General features: G+C 50.0%; 1 protein-coding gene across 2 annotated transcripts; it reads left to right on the plus strand.

Annotated features, from left to right (window-relative positions):
* Positions 1-859: 859 nt before the first annotated feature.
* Positions 860-11694, plus strand: LOC117397432 (serine/threonine-protein kinase Chk1). Of its 2 annotated transcripts, none has more exons than XM_059009689.1 (13): positions 860-1092; positions 3367-3441; positions 4038-4261; positions 6306-6370; positions 6926-6995; positions 7297-7485; positions 7852-7956; positions 8401-8493; positions 8779-8878; positions 9441-9618; positions 9757-9888; positions 10356-10457; positions 10714-11694. In XM_059009689.1, exons 2-13 carry the CDS (start codon positions 3377-3379, stop codon positions 10807-10809), a joined length of 1419 nt encoding a protein of 472 aa, XP_058865672.1. In that variant the 5' UTR covers positions 860-1092; positions 3367-3376; the 3' UTR covers positions 10810-11694. The 2 variants fall into 2 exon arrangements, with proteins under 2 accessions (XP_058865672.1, XP_058865671.1); XM_059009688.1 differs by having other exon boundaries at positions 871-1092; positions 9438-9618.
* The last annotated feature ends 1654 nt before the right edge of the window (positions 11695-13348 follow it).

Below are 13348 nucleotides of genomic sequence, written 5' to 3' on the forward strand. Positions count from 1 at the left end.
ATTCAAGTTTATGTGGGAGGGAAAAGCGTCTCTGTGGTACGTGAATCTGGAGACGGTTTTATTGCGATGCCTGCGATGTCTTAACTGAATCAAAAAACAGTTGTGAAAAGGAACCATGGGCCCTTGTTTTGGTCACTTCACACTGGTTTAAGTGCTTGTTTTGAAATCAGTTCCTGCAGTGCACATGTAGACACTCTCCGCTCATGCGGTCCATCCCATTGCATGACACCAACCTTTTTATTAATATTTAAGTGAACTCCAATCAATAAATGCAAAATGAGGGCCTGCTTGGAACAAAGTCCTGAAATGGAATAAAATGGACTGGACTGGAGTAGCTGGGGTGACCTGTTCCTTCTGCTGTATATGATACAGTGCTTGCAGACCTGAGGGGTGAGCAATCATATAGCTGTGTGTGTGGCTGCAGTGGCATATTTATTTGTTATTCATTTAAGGTCCTGGAGTGCTGCTCCAGTCCAGGTTCAACAGATCTGTGATTAGGTGCTTTAGGACGTCATCAGTGGGTCAATAGATTTCATGTGATAATTCAGGACGTGGTTGGAAGAAAGACCCGGACTGGATGTAGTCTGCTCGATTGATCTAAAGCAGAGGGGAGCCACCGGGTCCCTGCTAGTCCAGTCCAGGTCTTTGATCCAACTACTCTTGAATTTTTAAACTGATCCAACTCAACCTCAAATCAGGCCCTGCGTGAAATGCAATTTTTTAGGGACGACATAGGGGATGGTAATAGAATAGAAAGGGGTGTGGAAATTCATTAGGAAAACAGGGAGAGTCTTAAAAAAAAAAAATAGAATCGCCGGGCTCACAATAACTATAATCAAAACAAACACTAGGTGGCGATAATAAGCTTCAGAGCCATTAACAAAAAGCAGCAGAAGACGGTTTCCAGGAAGTGTACGGTTGACAGCGGAAGGAGCGTCGGAGAGGGCGGTTCTGGCTGCAGATAGCGCGCCAAAGTGAATGCATTGCTTTGGAGAGACCCGGCGCAGAGAAACCTATACAGACCGGGGGATGTGAAGCGCGCTACCGGTAAACAGAGACCTGCAACAGCGAGGGAGACACGGCGGAAAGGAGGTTGGTTGCAGACAGAGACAGCTATCACTGTGCACGGTACTTTGAGGGACGAGTAAACAAAAGTTGCATCACGCATATAAAATAACCAGACTAGTGCGGAATTGTTTATTTATGAAACACAGTGGCACGTAGTTGAAAGGCTGACGGTTTTGCAAAACAAGACGTTCAGAAATAAGACGCTGTTGTTGTAAGTTTTTATATTTAAATTTATTTTGCGCCCGAGTTGGGTTAAAGTTTTTAGCTGCATCAAATCGAAGTGGGTTTGAGAGGGAGAGGGGTGTAGGTGGTAAAGTATGTGACATACTTTCTGAACGCATTGACTTTATTACAGTAAGTGCGGTGTCAAAATTGGTAACAAAAGAACACAGTTCTTCACACAGAGGCGTGGAGTGAGACAGGGCTGCAGTCTGAGCCCAACACTGTTCAACATCTCTATCAACGAGCTGGCCACAGTGCTGGAGCAGTCTGCAGCCCCTGGCCTCGCTCTACAGGACACAGAAATGAAATTCCTGCTCTATGCAGATGACCTGGTCCTGCTGTCACCCACAGAGCGGGGTCTGCAGCAGAGCCTGGCACTGCTAGAGCAGTACTGGCAGTAAACCTGGACAAGACCAGAGTTATGGACTTCCAGAAAAAAGCCTGATCTCATGGAAACGGGTACCGCTTCAGTCTGGGCAACAACACCTGGAGCACAGCACCAGCTACACCTACCTACCAGTGCATCAGGGAGCTTTAACCTGGCAGTGAAGGCTTTCAAAGAAAAAGCATGCAGGGCTTTCTACACCATTAAGGGGAAGCTGTGTAACATGAATCCCATAAGAATCTGGCAAAAAATACCTGAAAGTGTCATGCAGCCCATTGCGCTGTATGGTAGTGAAGTGTGGGGTCCACTCACAGAGCAGGACTATACCAAGTGGGACAAACACCCAACAGAATTCTGTAAAAATATACTAAAAGTACAGAGAAATGCAGCGAATCCTGGTATGCGGTGAGCCAAGGATTCCTCGCTTGGTCATTTGGGCGCCTCCCCCTGGGAACTCCCAGCCACGGTCGGCAGTGGCATAGCCTGGATTCGAACTGGCGATCCCCGAGCTATAGGGAGCATCCTGCACTCCGGGTCGCTACCCACTGATTCTTAATATTAAAAAAAGAGCTCTGAATTACTGGGTTCATTTAAACCACAGCGACCCAAAATCCTCCCCTCACAAAGCCCTGACAAGCCAAGAGCTCAGCCCAGAGAAGAGTCCCGTCAGCCAGCTGGTCCTGAAGCTCACTGCACTGAGCGACACTGACATGAGTCAGCTTCTGGACAGCACTGCTAAAACAATGCCAGTCAGAGTCAACCAAGTTATATCTCGCCTCAAAAACTCCTACCTCACTCCTTGGGACAAAGAAACCACAACACAAAACAAACTGGAGTGCTATCTGCCCCTAAAAAAGAGACTTTACCCTGGTCAGGGTGAAAGACACAAAGCAGAGGCAGATCCTGACCAAGTACAGGCTCAGTGACCACCACCTGGCCATCGAAACAGGACGGCACAGACAGTCCTGGCTGCCCAGAGGCAGGAGGCTGTGTGGTCACTGTGAACTGGGAGAAGTGGAGACAGAGATGCACTTTCTATTACACTGCAGTAAATACAGCCAAACAAGAAACACATTCTTTAAAATCCCCCCCACACGAGCAGTCCAGAAAGAGTGGCAGTCCTTCTGGGGCAGGGACACACAGCCCCACTGGCTGCCCAGTATGTGTGTGCCTGTCACAGGCTGAGGGACGCGCTGTGAGCGCTGTGAGCGCTGTGCACGGGGGCACCGACAGGAGGGTTAGATTGTTTGTTTACCAGTGTTCAGTTTTACATGGTACCTCAAGTTAATTATTCCTTTTCATTATTTACTTTTGAGATTGATGTTCCGAATGTCATTGTTATATTCTGTACTGTACTTTGTAACTGCTTCGGCAGTACCGCTAATGTTGCCATGCCAGTAAAACAACTTTGAATTTGAGAGAGAGAGAGAGAGAGAGAGAGGTGCCCCAGTGTAGACATGATTGAGATTGAGATTCCAGCAGAGCCTGTCAGAGCACTAGCAGCGTAGAGCTTTGACACACACAGCAGCGTAGAGCTTTGACACACACAGCAGCGTAGAGTTTTGACACACACAGCAGCGTAGAGTTGTGACACACACGGCAGCGTAGAGTTGTGTCACACACAGCAGCGTAGAGTTGTGACACACACGGCGCATCGTTCATTTCTCTTGTGCTGTGTATTTGTATTCTAGATCTCTGAAGATGGCAGTGCCGTTTGTGCAGGGCTGGGACCTGGTGCAGACTCTGGGAGAGGGAGCGTACGGAGAGTGAGTATGAGCGCGTCCACGTGGGCTCGGAATGAACGTCCCTGCACATGCTTTTGTACGGCCGTTTACAGCAGAGGTGACGTTTTATTTATTAAACAAAATGTATCATTTTCACAGTGAGGTAGTGCACCACAATGGCGTTTGTCATTGAATTGAAGTTTCTGTTAGTAATTCTGAATTCGGCAGTATTGAGTGTTTTAATAGTTCTGGAAGATGCTTGAATATACCCTGGTGTCGTTTTGCGCTTTATCTCTCTCTCTCACTGCCCACTCTCCCTCTTTCTCCCCCTATCTCCCTTTCTTTCTCCCCCTCTCACTCCTCCCTCTCTCTCTCCCCCACTCACTCATCTCTCTCCCCACTCTCTCACTCCACCCTCACTTTCTCCCCGACTCTCTCCTCTCTCCCTCTCCCACTCTCATCTCTCTCTCTCCTCTCTTTCTCCCCTTCACTCCTCCCTCTCTTTCTCCCCATTCTCTCATCTCTCCCCCACTCACTCTTCTCTCCCCCGCTGTCATCTCTCTCCATCTCCCTCTCCTCTTTCTCTCTCTCTCTTTCTCCCCCCCCGCTCTCACTCTCTCCCCCACTGCCTCTCTCAGGGTGCGTCTCCTGGTGAACAGGCAGACGGAGGAGGCTGTGGCAGTAAAGGTGGTGGATACGGCGCGGGCGACAGACTGTCCTGAGAACATCAAGAAGGAGGTGTGCGTGAACAAGATGCTGTCCCACAAGAGCATCGTGCGCTTCTACGGGCACCGCAGGGAGGGCAGCGTGCACTACCTCTTCCTGGAGTACTGTAGCGGGGGAGAGCTCTTCGACAGGATCGGTGAGAGGAGAGGGAGAGGGAGGGGAACAGGGAGCATGCCACAAGCAATTGGGAGGGGGTCCGCTACACTGTAATCAGGGAGAGGGAGAGGGAGAGGGAGAGGGGAGCACGCTGCTAGCAATGGGGAGGGGGTCAGCTACACTGTAATCAGGGAGAGGGAGAGGGGAGCACGCTGCTAGCAATGGGGAGGGGGTCAGCTACACTGTAATCGGGATGAGGGAGAGGGAGAGGGGAGCACGCTGCTAGCAATTGGGAGGGGGACGCTACACTGTAATCAGGATGAGGGAGAGGGAGAGGGGAGCACGCTGCTAGCAATGGGGAGGGGGTCAGCTACACTGTAATCAGGATGAGGGAGAGGGAGAGGGGAGCACGCTGCTAGCAGTGGGGAGGGGGTCAGCTACACTGTAATCAGGATGAGGGAGAGGGGAGCACGCTGCTAGCAATGGGGAGGGGGTCAGCTACACTAATCAGGATGAGGGAGAGGGGAGCACGCTGCTAGCAATGGGGAGGGGGTCAGCTACACTGTAATCAGGGAGAGGGAGAGGGGAGCACGCTGCTAGCAATGGGGAGGGAGTCAGCTACACTGTAATCAGGATGAGGGAGAGGGAGAGGGGAGCACGCTGCTAGCAATGGGGAGGGAGTCAGCTACACTGTAATCAGGATGAGGGAGAGGGGAGCACGCTGCTAGCAATGGGGAGGGGGTCAGCTACACTGTAATCAGGATGAGGGAGAGGGAGAGGGGAGCACGCTGCTAGCATTGGGGAGGGGGTCAGCTACACTGTAATCAGGATGAGGGAGAGGGGAGCACGCTGCTAGCAATGGGGAGGGGGTCAGCTACACAGCTAATGGGGAGGGGAGAGGGGAGAGGGGAGGAGGGAGAGCATGCCGCTAGCAATGGGTTAGCTACACTAAGCAGGAGAGATGACAAGGGGAGGAGGGGAGAGCATGGGGTTGGAGGGTCTGGGGAGGGGTCAGCTAGTACGAGCTTTATAGCAGGGGTGGCCAACCCCGGCTCTGGAGAGCCACAGTCCTGCATGTTTCATATGTGACCCTTAATCATCAATTACATTAGACTGTGTGTGTGTGTGTGTCTGTATATACCCAGTGAGGCTGACCCTCCCCTCACTCTGTCTGTGTCTGACAGTGGTGTAGGAGAGCTGTGTGTGTGTGTGTGTGTCTGTATATACCCAGTGAGGCTGACCCTCCCCTCACTCTGTCTGTGTCTGACAGTGGTGTAGGAGAGCTGTGTGTGTGTGTGTGTGTGTCTGTATATTCACAGTGAGGCTGACCCTCCCCTCACTCTGTCTGTGTGTGTGTGTGTGTGTGTGTATGTGTGTCTGTATATACACAGTGAGGCTGACCCTCCCCTCACTCTGTGTGTGTGTGTGTGTGTGTGTGTGTGTGTCTGTATATACCCAGTGAGGTTGACCCTCCCCTCACTCTGTCTGTGTCTGACAGTGGTGTAGGAGAGCTGTGTGTGTGTGTGTGTGTGTGTCTGTATATACCCAGTGAGGCTGACCCTCCCCTCACTCTGTCTGTGTCTGACAGTGGTGTAGGAGAGCTGTGTGTGTGTGTGTGTGTGTGTGTGTGTATGTGTGTCTGTATATACACAGTGAGGCTGACCCTCCCCTCACTCTGTCTGTGTGTGTGTGTGTGTGTGTCTGTATATACACAGTGAGGCTGACCCTCCCCTCACTCTGTCTGTGTGTGTGTGTGTGTGTGTGTGTCTGTATATACACAGTGAGGCTGACCCTCCCCTCACTCTGTCTGTGTGTGTGTGTGTGTGTGTGTGTGTGTGTGTGTGTGTGTGTGTGTGTCTGTATATACCCAGTGAGGCTGACCCTCCCCTCACTCTGTCTGTGTCTGACAGTGGTGTAGGAGAGCTGTGTGTGTCTGTGTGTGTGTGTATGTGTGTCTGTATATACACAGTGAGGCTGACCCTCCCCTCACTCTGTCTGTGTGTGTGTGTGTGTGTGTGTGTGTGTGTGTGTCTGTATATACACAGTGAGGCTGACCCTCCCCTCACTCTGTCTGTGTCTCACAGAGCCTGACGTGGGGATGCCCGAGATGGAAGCACAGAAGTTTTTCCAGCAGCTCATAGCTGGAGTGGTGAGTGTGCTGTGTGATCCAGCTCTGATAGCTGGAGTGGTGAGTGTGCTGTGTGATCCAGCTCTGATAGCTGGAGTGTGCTGTGTGATCCAGCTCTGATAGCTGGAGTGTGCTGTGTGATCCAGCTCTGATAGCTGGAGTGTGCTGTGTGATCCAGCTCTGATAGCTGGAGTGTGCTGTGTGATCCAGCTCTGATAGCTGGAGTGTGCTGTGTGATCCAGCTCTGATAGCTGGAGTGTGCTGTGTGATCCAGCTCTGATAGCTGGAGTGTGATGTGTGATCCAGCTCTGATAGCTGGAGTGTGCTGTGTGATCCAGCTCTGATAGCTGGAGTGTGCTGTGTGATCCAGCTCTGATAGCTGGAGTGGGGAGTGTGATGTGTGATCCAGCTCTGATAGGTGGAGTGGGGAGTGTGCTGTGTGATCCAGCTCTGATAGCTGGAGTGGGGGAGTGTGCTGTGTGATCCAGCTCTGATAGGTGGAGTGGGGAGTGTGCTGTTTTGTCCCGCTCTGATTGCCCCTCCTGACGTTCCTGTTCTGTTCTGCTCTGCTCTCAGGAGTACCTGCACAGCATTGGGATCACGCACAGGGACATCAAACCAGAGAACCTGCTCCTGGATGAGGGAGGTGAGGACCTGTCCCCTCCAGCCCCAGGCTTGGAATCTGCATCTTAGTTCAAGACACAGTGCAGTAAACCTACCTGTGCAGAGTGCAGTACTGGTGTGACATGAGCACCCTCTTGTGGCTGGTGTGCGTATGTGCATCTCTTCTTTCTCTCCCCTCCAGCTGCTTCCTTCCTTTCTCGTTTCTCTATTTTTGGAAGGGCTGTTTTTTAGTTCACTTTTTTTTTTTTAATTTTGTAAAAGAAAAATATCTATCTATATCTGTCTCTCTCTCTCTGTCCCATGCCTTTCCGTCCCTCTCTCAGATAACCTGAAGATCTCTGACTTTGGGCTGGCCACAGTGTTCCGGCACAGAGATAAGGAGCGACTGCTGATGAAGATGTGTGGCACTCTGCCCTACGTGGCGCCCGAGCTGCTGGCTGGCAGCGGGTTCCGAGCCGAGCCCGTCGACATCTGGTCCTGCGGCATCGTGCTGACCGCCATGCTGGCTGGAGGTAAGGCGCTGCAGCGCTGGAGACTAGGAGAGCCAGGCTGGAGAGTAGGATAGCGGTCCTAAATAAGTGATGCTGAATCATTGGAATCCTTTAAGACTCGACAAGAGATTTGAGATCAGTCAGCTGCACGAGAAGCACAGCAAAAGGTTACAGCCTCGGAATAAGACCCACTGGAAATGTATATGAAATACACAGGCTGTCAGCACCACACGGGTCTCTTCAGGATTTTAGAGAAATCTTTTGTCCTTATCCTTCCTCTGCATTAATTGTGGTAGGGGTGTGAGTCGCTTGTGTTGTGTTAGTGTCGCGTTGCTTCCCTGCTGCGCACTGTGTAATGCACTCGGTTGGGTTGTCATGCTGTTTCAGAGCTGCCGTGGGACCAGCCCAGCGAGAGCTGTCAGGAGTACGCAGACTGGCTGCAGAAGAAGACCTTCCTGACTCCCTGGAAGAAGATCGATGCAGCTCCACTCAGTAAAGCACCTTCACATTCACACGCTTCCTTTAGAGTGGATTCAGCTGCACGAATCTTACTTTGTTACTGCACTTGTGTTTGCTACGTGGCCCTCAGACGCTGCAGCAGGGATGCGGTTTCTCTTCAGAGCATACTGCTGCTTTACCTCCTGAGTAATTTCACCTCACTGCGTCTTCTAGAGCAGAACATGTTACTGGCTACGGGTTACTGTCAGTAAGTGCAAGACTACCTGAAAGCTGGCATCCAAACAGATATCCCTTGAACTCTCTCTCTCTCTCTCTCACTCTCTCTCTCCGCTCTCTCTCTCTCTCTCCTTTCTCTGTCTCTTTCATTTCTCTCTGTCTGTCTGTCTGTCTCTCCCCTCTCCCTCCCCCTATTCCCATCCCATCCCTCCATCTCTCTCTCTCTCTCTCTCTCTCTCTCTCTCTCTCTCTCTCTCTCAGGCCTGCTCACCAGAGTCCTGCAGCACAAACCAGAGAAGAGGCTCACCATCCCAGACATCAGGAAGGACCGCTGGTACACCAAGGTGCTTAAAGGTAAAGGAACAATGAACTACTCCACTTTTTTACTCTACTGTGCAAAACTATACATACCCAGAAGAAGATTCTTAAAGTCGTTTATTGCCCTTGTTTTCTGAAGTTTTCCCATGCACTTACCATGTCTGTTAATACGCTTTACCATACCTCAGTACACTACAATGCTTCCAGTGCTTTCGCTTTGCTGTGCTGTTACTATGGTAAACTCTTATAAGGGTAGACTCTGACAGCAGCTCCATTTGTGTAGAGTTTTTTTTTGGACTGTGTTCTGCCATGTCCCTGCAGGGGTGAAGCGTGCAAGAGTGACCTCTGGAGAGTCTCCGAGCTCGCTCAGCAAGCAGATCCGCTCGGACATGGACCTGTCTCCACTGAGCAGCCTGCGCAGGTGAGCACCGCTCGGACTGGCTTCAAGCTTACCACAGAATCCCGCGTGTGTGGGACTGGATACGGGACCACCGGTGTCGACTGCTCTGCTCAAGCAAGGTTTTAATGGTCGTCCCCCAGAGCTGTTTCGTCTAGCATGCCTGTCTCCTCGCTTGAAAGATTGTCAGCCTTTCCAGGGATAGAACGAAGACTCCTATTGCGTAGCAGTTTCACCCATTCCAGGTTTTACTACGAGCTTGCTTAGCCGCAGTGTGTAGGTAACAAGCTCATGTGTGTCCTCAAACTCCTAGGAAAACCAGGAATGGATCACACTGCTGCGGCTTGTTTTCATCCCTGCTTTGTAAAGGTCATTTATTTGTGGCTTGCAAGCAAGTTTGAGTTTGGCTTGGAGGCGCTTGCTGCAAAAAGTAGATTATTGCTTAATTAACGATTTTAAAAGGAGTTGAGACAGTTCACCCTAACCAATACGTTAAGAGCAGCACAGAAACCAGGACCAGCGGACACAGCTGGAAATGAAGTGGAGATAGACTTTCTTTTCTCTCTCGCTCTCTCCCCTTTAGCAGTGATGACAGAGTGAAGTTCTCCAGCTCTCAGCCGGAGCCCTTGCCTGTCCTGTCCTCCTGGGACCCCAGCCCCCCCTGCTTCAACGCCATGGTCCAGCAGATCAGCTTCTCCCAGCCGGCCTGCCCCGAACACATGCTGCTGAGCAGCCAGCTCATCGGCACCCCAGGCTCCAGCCAGGTACCCAGCGACACGCTGCCCCAGCGTGACACACAGCCCCCCGACACACACAGTTGCCCTCGTTTCTTAGCATCCTGAAGAAGGCTCAGCCTCCTCGTTTCACCTCCATGCCCTTTCACTTCCTCCCTGTCTCCGCAGAGCCCCTGGCAGCGGCTGGTCCGGAGGATGACCCGCTTCTTCACCAAGCTGGACGCCAACCGCTCCTACGCCAGCCTCAAGGATGTGTGTGAGAAGATGGGGTACACCTGGAAGAAGAGCTGCACCAATCAGGTGAGAGATCCCAGAACCGCCCACAATGATGACGGCAAACGCCATGAAAAGGAAGAAAAGAGAACCGAGATAGTGGAATATTTGAAACTGAATAAAATACTGATTAAAAGCAGAAATAACGATGGAGAAAGACACACAGATTAGGACGTTGCAGAATAATAGATGGCATAAAGTGATTTGAAATGATGTATTCTCTCTAAGTTGCTTTGTATCCATGCAAGTCTTAAACAGGGCTGGCCAAAGTTGTCACTTCTTTGTTCCAACCCTGTTCTGAATTGTTCAATTGAATCAACTAAACCTGCATCCAGACCCTGAAGTTGTTCATGATCTCATTTTACTTGTTAAACCTGGAGTGGAATGACCCTCCAGGACCGTGACTGGACTGCCCTTGAATAATGAATGGGTGAATGCCGGGGCTGTGAGCCCCAGGATTCTGTCTCCTTGGTAACGCTCGCCATGTCTCCTAGGTGACGGTCTCCACCACTGACCGGCGTAACAACAAGCTGATCTTCAAGGTGCACCTTCTGGAGATGGAGGAGCGGATCCTGGTGGATTTCAGGCTGTCCAAGGTGAGAAGGTGGGGGGGTAGGGGGAGCAGCAGACAGGCAGCCCGTCTCTGACCACCCGCACCTCTGTTCTGCGCCCGTCCGTTTCAATCTGTTCTGCCCCGCGTGAAGCCTCTGCATCACGTGGAGTTTCTGTTTTCAGCTTGTTTAAGAAGGGGGTTTGATGGGAGTGCGAGATCTACATTATGCCTAAAAAGTCCACTCTTGTCAAAACGCTACACAGTATTCATCTCTCTCTCTCTGTCTCCCTCCCTCCCAGGGTGATGGGCTGGAGTTCAAGCGTCACTTCCTGAGGATCAAGTGCCAGCTGAACGACATCATCAGCAATCAGAAAGTGTTGCTTCCTGTCACATGATGCAGTGGGCTGTCCCTGGGGGAATGGCGCGTTGCCACGGACGCACGCAAACGTACCAGCTGACGCGGCTCCCTGATCCTCCTCTGAACCAGTTCAACCCCACCCACCCCCACTCCGGAACGCAGGGAGACTCCAGATTACAGACCAGCCTGTCTACCGCACTACGAAGCAAAACCTGCTTTTCAAAAGGGGTTTTTCATCAGGGAGAGACTGGCTGGCATGTACTTTTCACACGTGTGTGTGTGTGTGGTTCTTTTATTTAGAAAGCACGGATTCTTTGTAAAAAAAAATAAAAAATAAAGTGTTTTAAAATCACGGGTCTCCGATTAGAAAAGCAGGAGTTTTGAAAGGTTCAAGGCAGTTATTTCTGTGTGACAGACATACCTGGGAAATGTAATCTGGAACTGGAAAGGGTTTGAAGGGCTGCTCAGAACAGCAGATTCTACACTCTGGGCTCGTGTGTGTTTCACAGAAGAGCCTCGGTGATGTGGCAGTGTGATAGAGGTGTAGGACATCATGTTTCATGCTTGTGTTTTACAGTTTGAAGTGTCTAATAGTTTTCTTTTTTCAATCTTTCTACGTTTTCTGTTTGTGTTTTTTACATGGAGTCCTGACTTATTTTTTTCTGCTTGTTTTTTTTTAATTGCTCGCTCTCTTGTTGCTGTTTAATAAAATATATATGCAAGAAGGGAGAGGGTGTTCTAAATACAATTAAGACCAAAAGTAATAGTTCACCATGTCTGTGTGTTGTTGTGATATTAATAATGTGTAGAAACGTGGTGTTTATAATACACCCCTGACTGCTCTGTGAACAAACGAGATGCTTGGCAGAATTGCTTCTGTTCTCTGGTTTAGCTGAACAAGTAATAAAAGTTTTTGAGTTACTCTTTGTTTTAGGAGTCCTTCTTTGACAGTCCTTCGGTTTTTAAAATGCTTTGATCTTGTAATCCCGGAGACCGCCTGAGCGCATTTCTGCACTTCTTTCTAGATTTATTTTCAGTTTACAACTGAAAACTCTTTGAGAAGAGAACCCCCCAATGTAATGTTACAAGGACTTCAGACCCCTTGAATTAGTTGTGCTGTCGTGCAGGGTGTCTCCTCAGTCAGGTATTGCAGGATACGTGGGCGTGTGTGTGTGACTCGCACATTAAAAAATAAACTGAACTATTGTAAAATACAGCAGATGAGCATTTTATTATCCAGACGAATGAACAGAACCCATGAATACTTGAATGGAGGGAGCTCTACAGTATACTACAGTGCAGTGCAGGGCTGGCCAAAGAGGTCTTCTAGTCCGGGGCTTTGTGACAAACCTGCTTTGAAATTGTTTAATTGAACCGATGAACCCTCTGTCCGACCCTGAAGCAGTTCACTAGATCTCTTTAGCTGTTGAAGCTTGAGTGGACTGTGACTGGACAGTCCTGCTCCGGTGTTGGTGTAATGCCGTAGTGTTTGCTGTTCTGTTGCAGGGTGCGCAGTGTGAAGGGGAGGTGCTAGAGCGCTCCGTGTAGGGCTCTCTTGTTTGTTGCAGGGGAGTGAAGTGTGTCCCTGCCCCCCCCCCCCCCCCTCCACACCCTGCTGGTCTCTCTCACGCAGACCCTGCTGCTGTGCACTCTGCTGGTCCTCAGTCTCTGCGCCCTGTTGCACCTCCTCGAGGGGTACCCCCTGTGTTCCAGTCCAGTCACTGTAAAAAATCAAATCTACAAATTGTTCTAAATGAATTACAAATATAAAACAGAAAATAATTGATTGCATAAGTATTCACCCCCTTTCCTATGATACACCTAAATAAGCTCTGGTGCAACCAATTGTCTTCAGAAGTCACATAATTAGTTGAATGGAGTCCACCTGTGTGCAATTGAGGCGTCTCACATGATTTCAGGTTAAATACACCTGTCTCTGGGAGGTCCCACAGTTGGTTAGTACATTTCCTAACAAAAACTACATCATGAAGATGAAGGAACATTCAAAGCAAATCCGGAATAAGGTTCTTCAAAAGCACCAATCAGGGGTAGGATATAAGAACATTTCCAAGGCATTGAATATCTCTCAGAGCACAGTAAAGTCCATTATTAGAGAGAATATGGCACAACTGTGAATCTGTCTAGAACAGGCCGTCCTCAAAAACTGAGTATCCGGGTGAGAAGGGCACTAGTCAGGGAGGCCACCAAGAGGCCTATGGCAACTCTAAAGGAGTTACAGTGTTCCACGGCTGAGCCGGGAGACACTGTGCATATGGCAACAATAGCCCGGGTGCTTCACAAAACTGGCCTTATGGGAGAGTGGCAAAAAGAAAGCCATTGTTGAAAAAAACTCACATCAGATCTCGGCTAGAGTTTGCCAGAAGGCATGTGGGAGACTCTGAGACCAAGTGGAAGAAGATTCTATGGTCTGATGAGACCAAAATAGAGCTTTATGGCATCAACGCTAAGCGCTATGTTTGGCGCAAGCCTAACACCGCACATCATCCTGAGAACACCATCCCTACCGTGAAGCATGGTGGTGGCAGCATCATGCTATGGGGATGCTTCTCTGCGTC

The sequence above is a fragment of the Acipenser ruthenus genome, chromosome 39 (assembly GCF_902713425.1).
Source record: "Acipenser ruthenus chromosome 39, fAciRut3.2 maternal haplotype, whole genome shotgun sequence".
Taxonomy (NCBI): Eukaryota; Metazoa; Chordata; class Actinopteri; order Acipenseriformes; family Acipenseridae; genus Acipenser; species Acipenser ruthenus.

What these genes read in the sequence shown, in the direction of transcription:
- LOC117397432 (XM_059009688.1), top strand. Translation starts at nt 3,377, where the DNA reads ATGGCAGTGCCGTTTGTGCAGGGCTGGGACCTGGTGCAGACTCTGGGA. An exon ending in AGAGCTCTTCGACAGGATCG is followed by an intron (nt 4,262 to 6,305) that starts GTGAGAGGAGAG and finishes TGTGTCTCACAG; the next exon opens with AGCCTGACGTGGGGATGCCC. An exon ending in AGCAGCTCATAGCTGGAGTG is followed by an intron (nt 6,371 to 6,925) that starts GTGAGTGTGCTG and finishes CTCTGCTCTCAG; the next exon opens with GAGTACCTGCACAGCATTGG.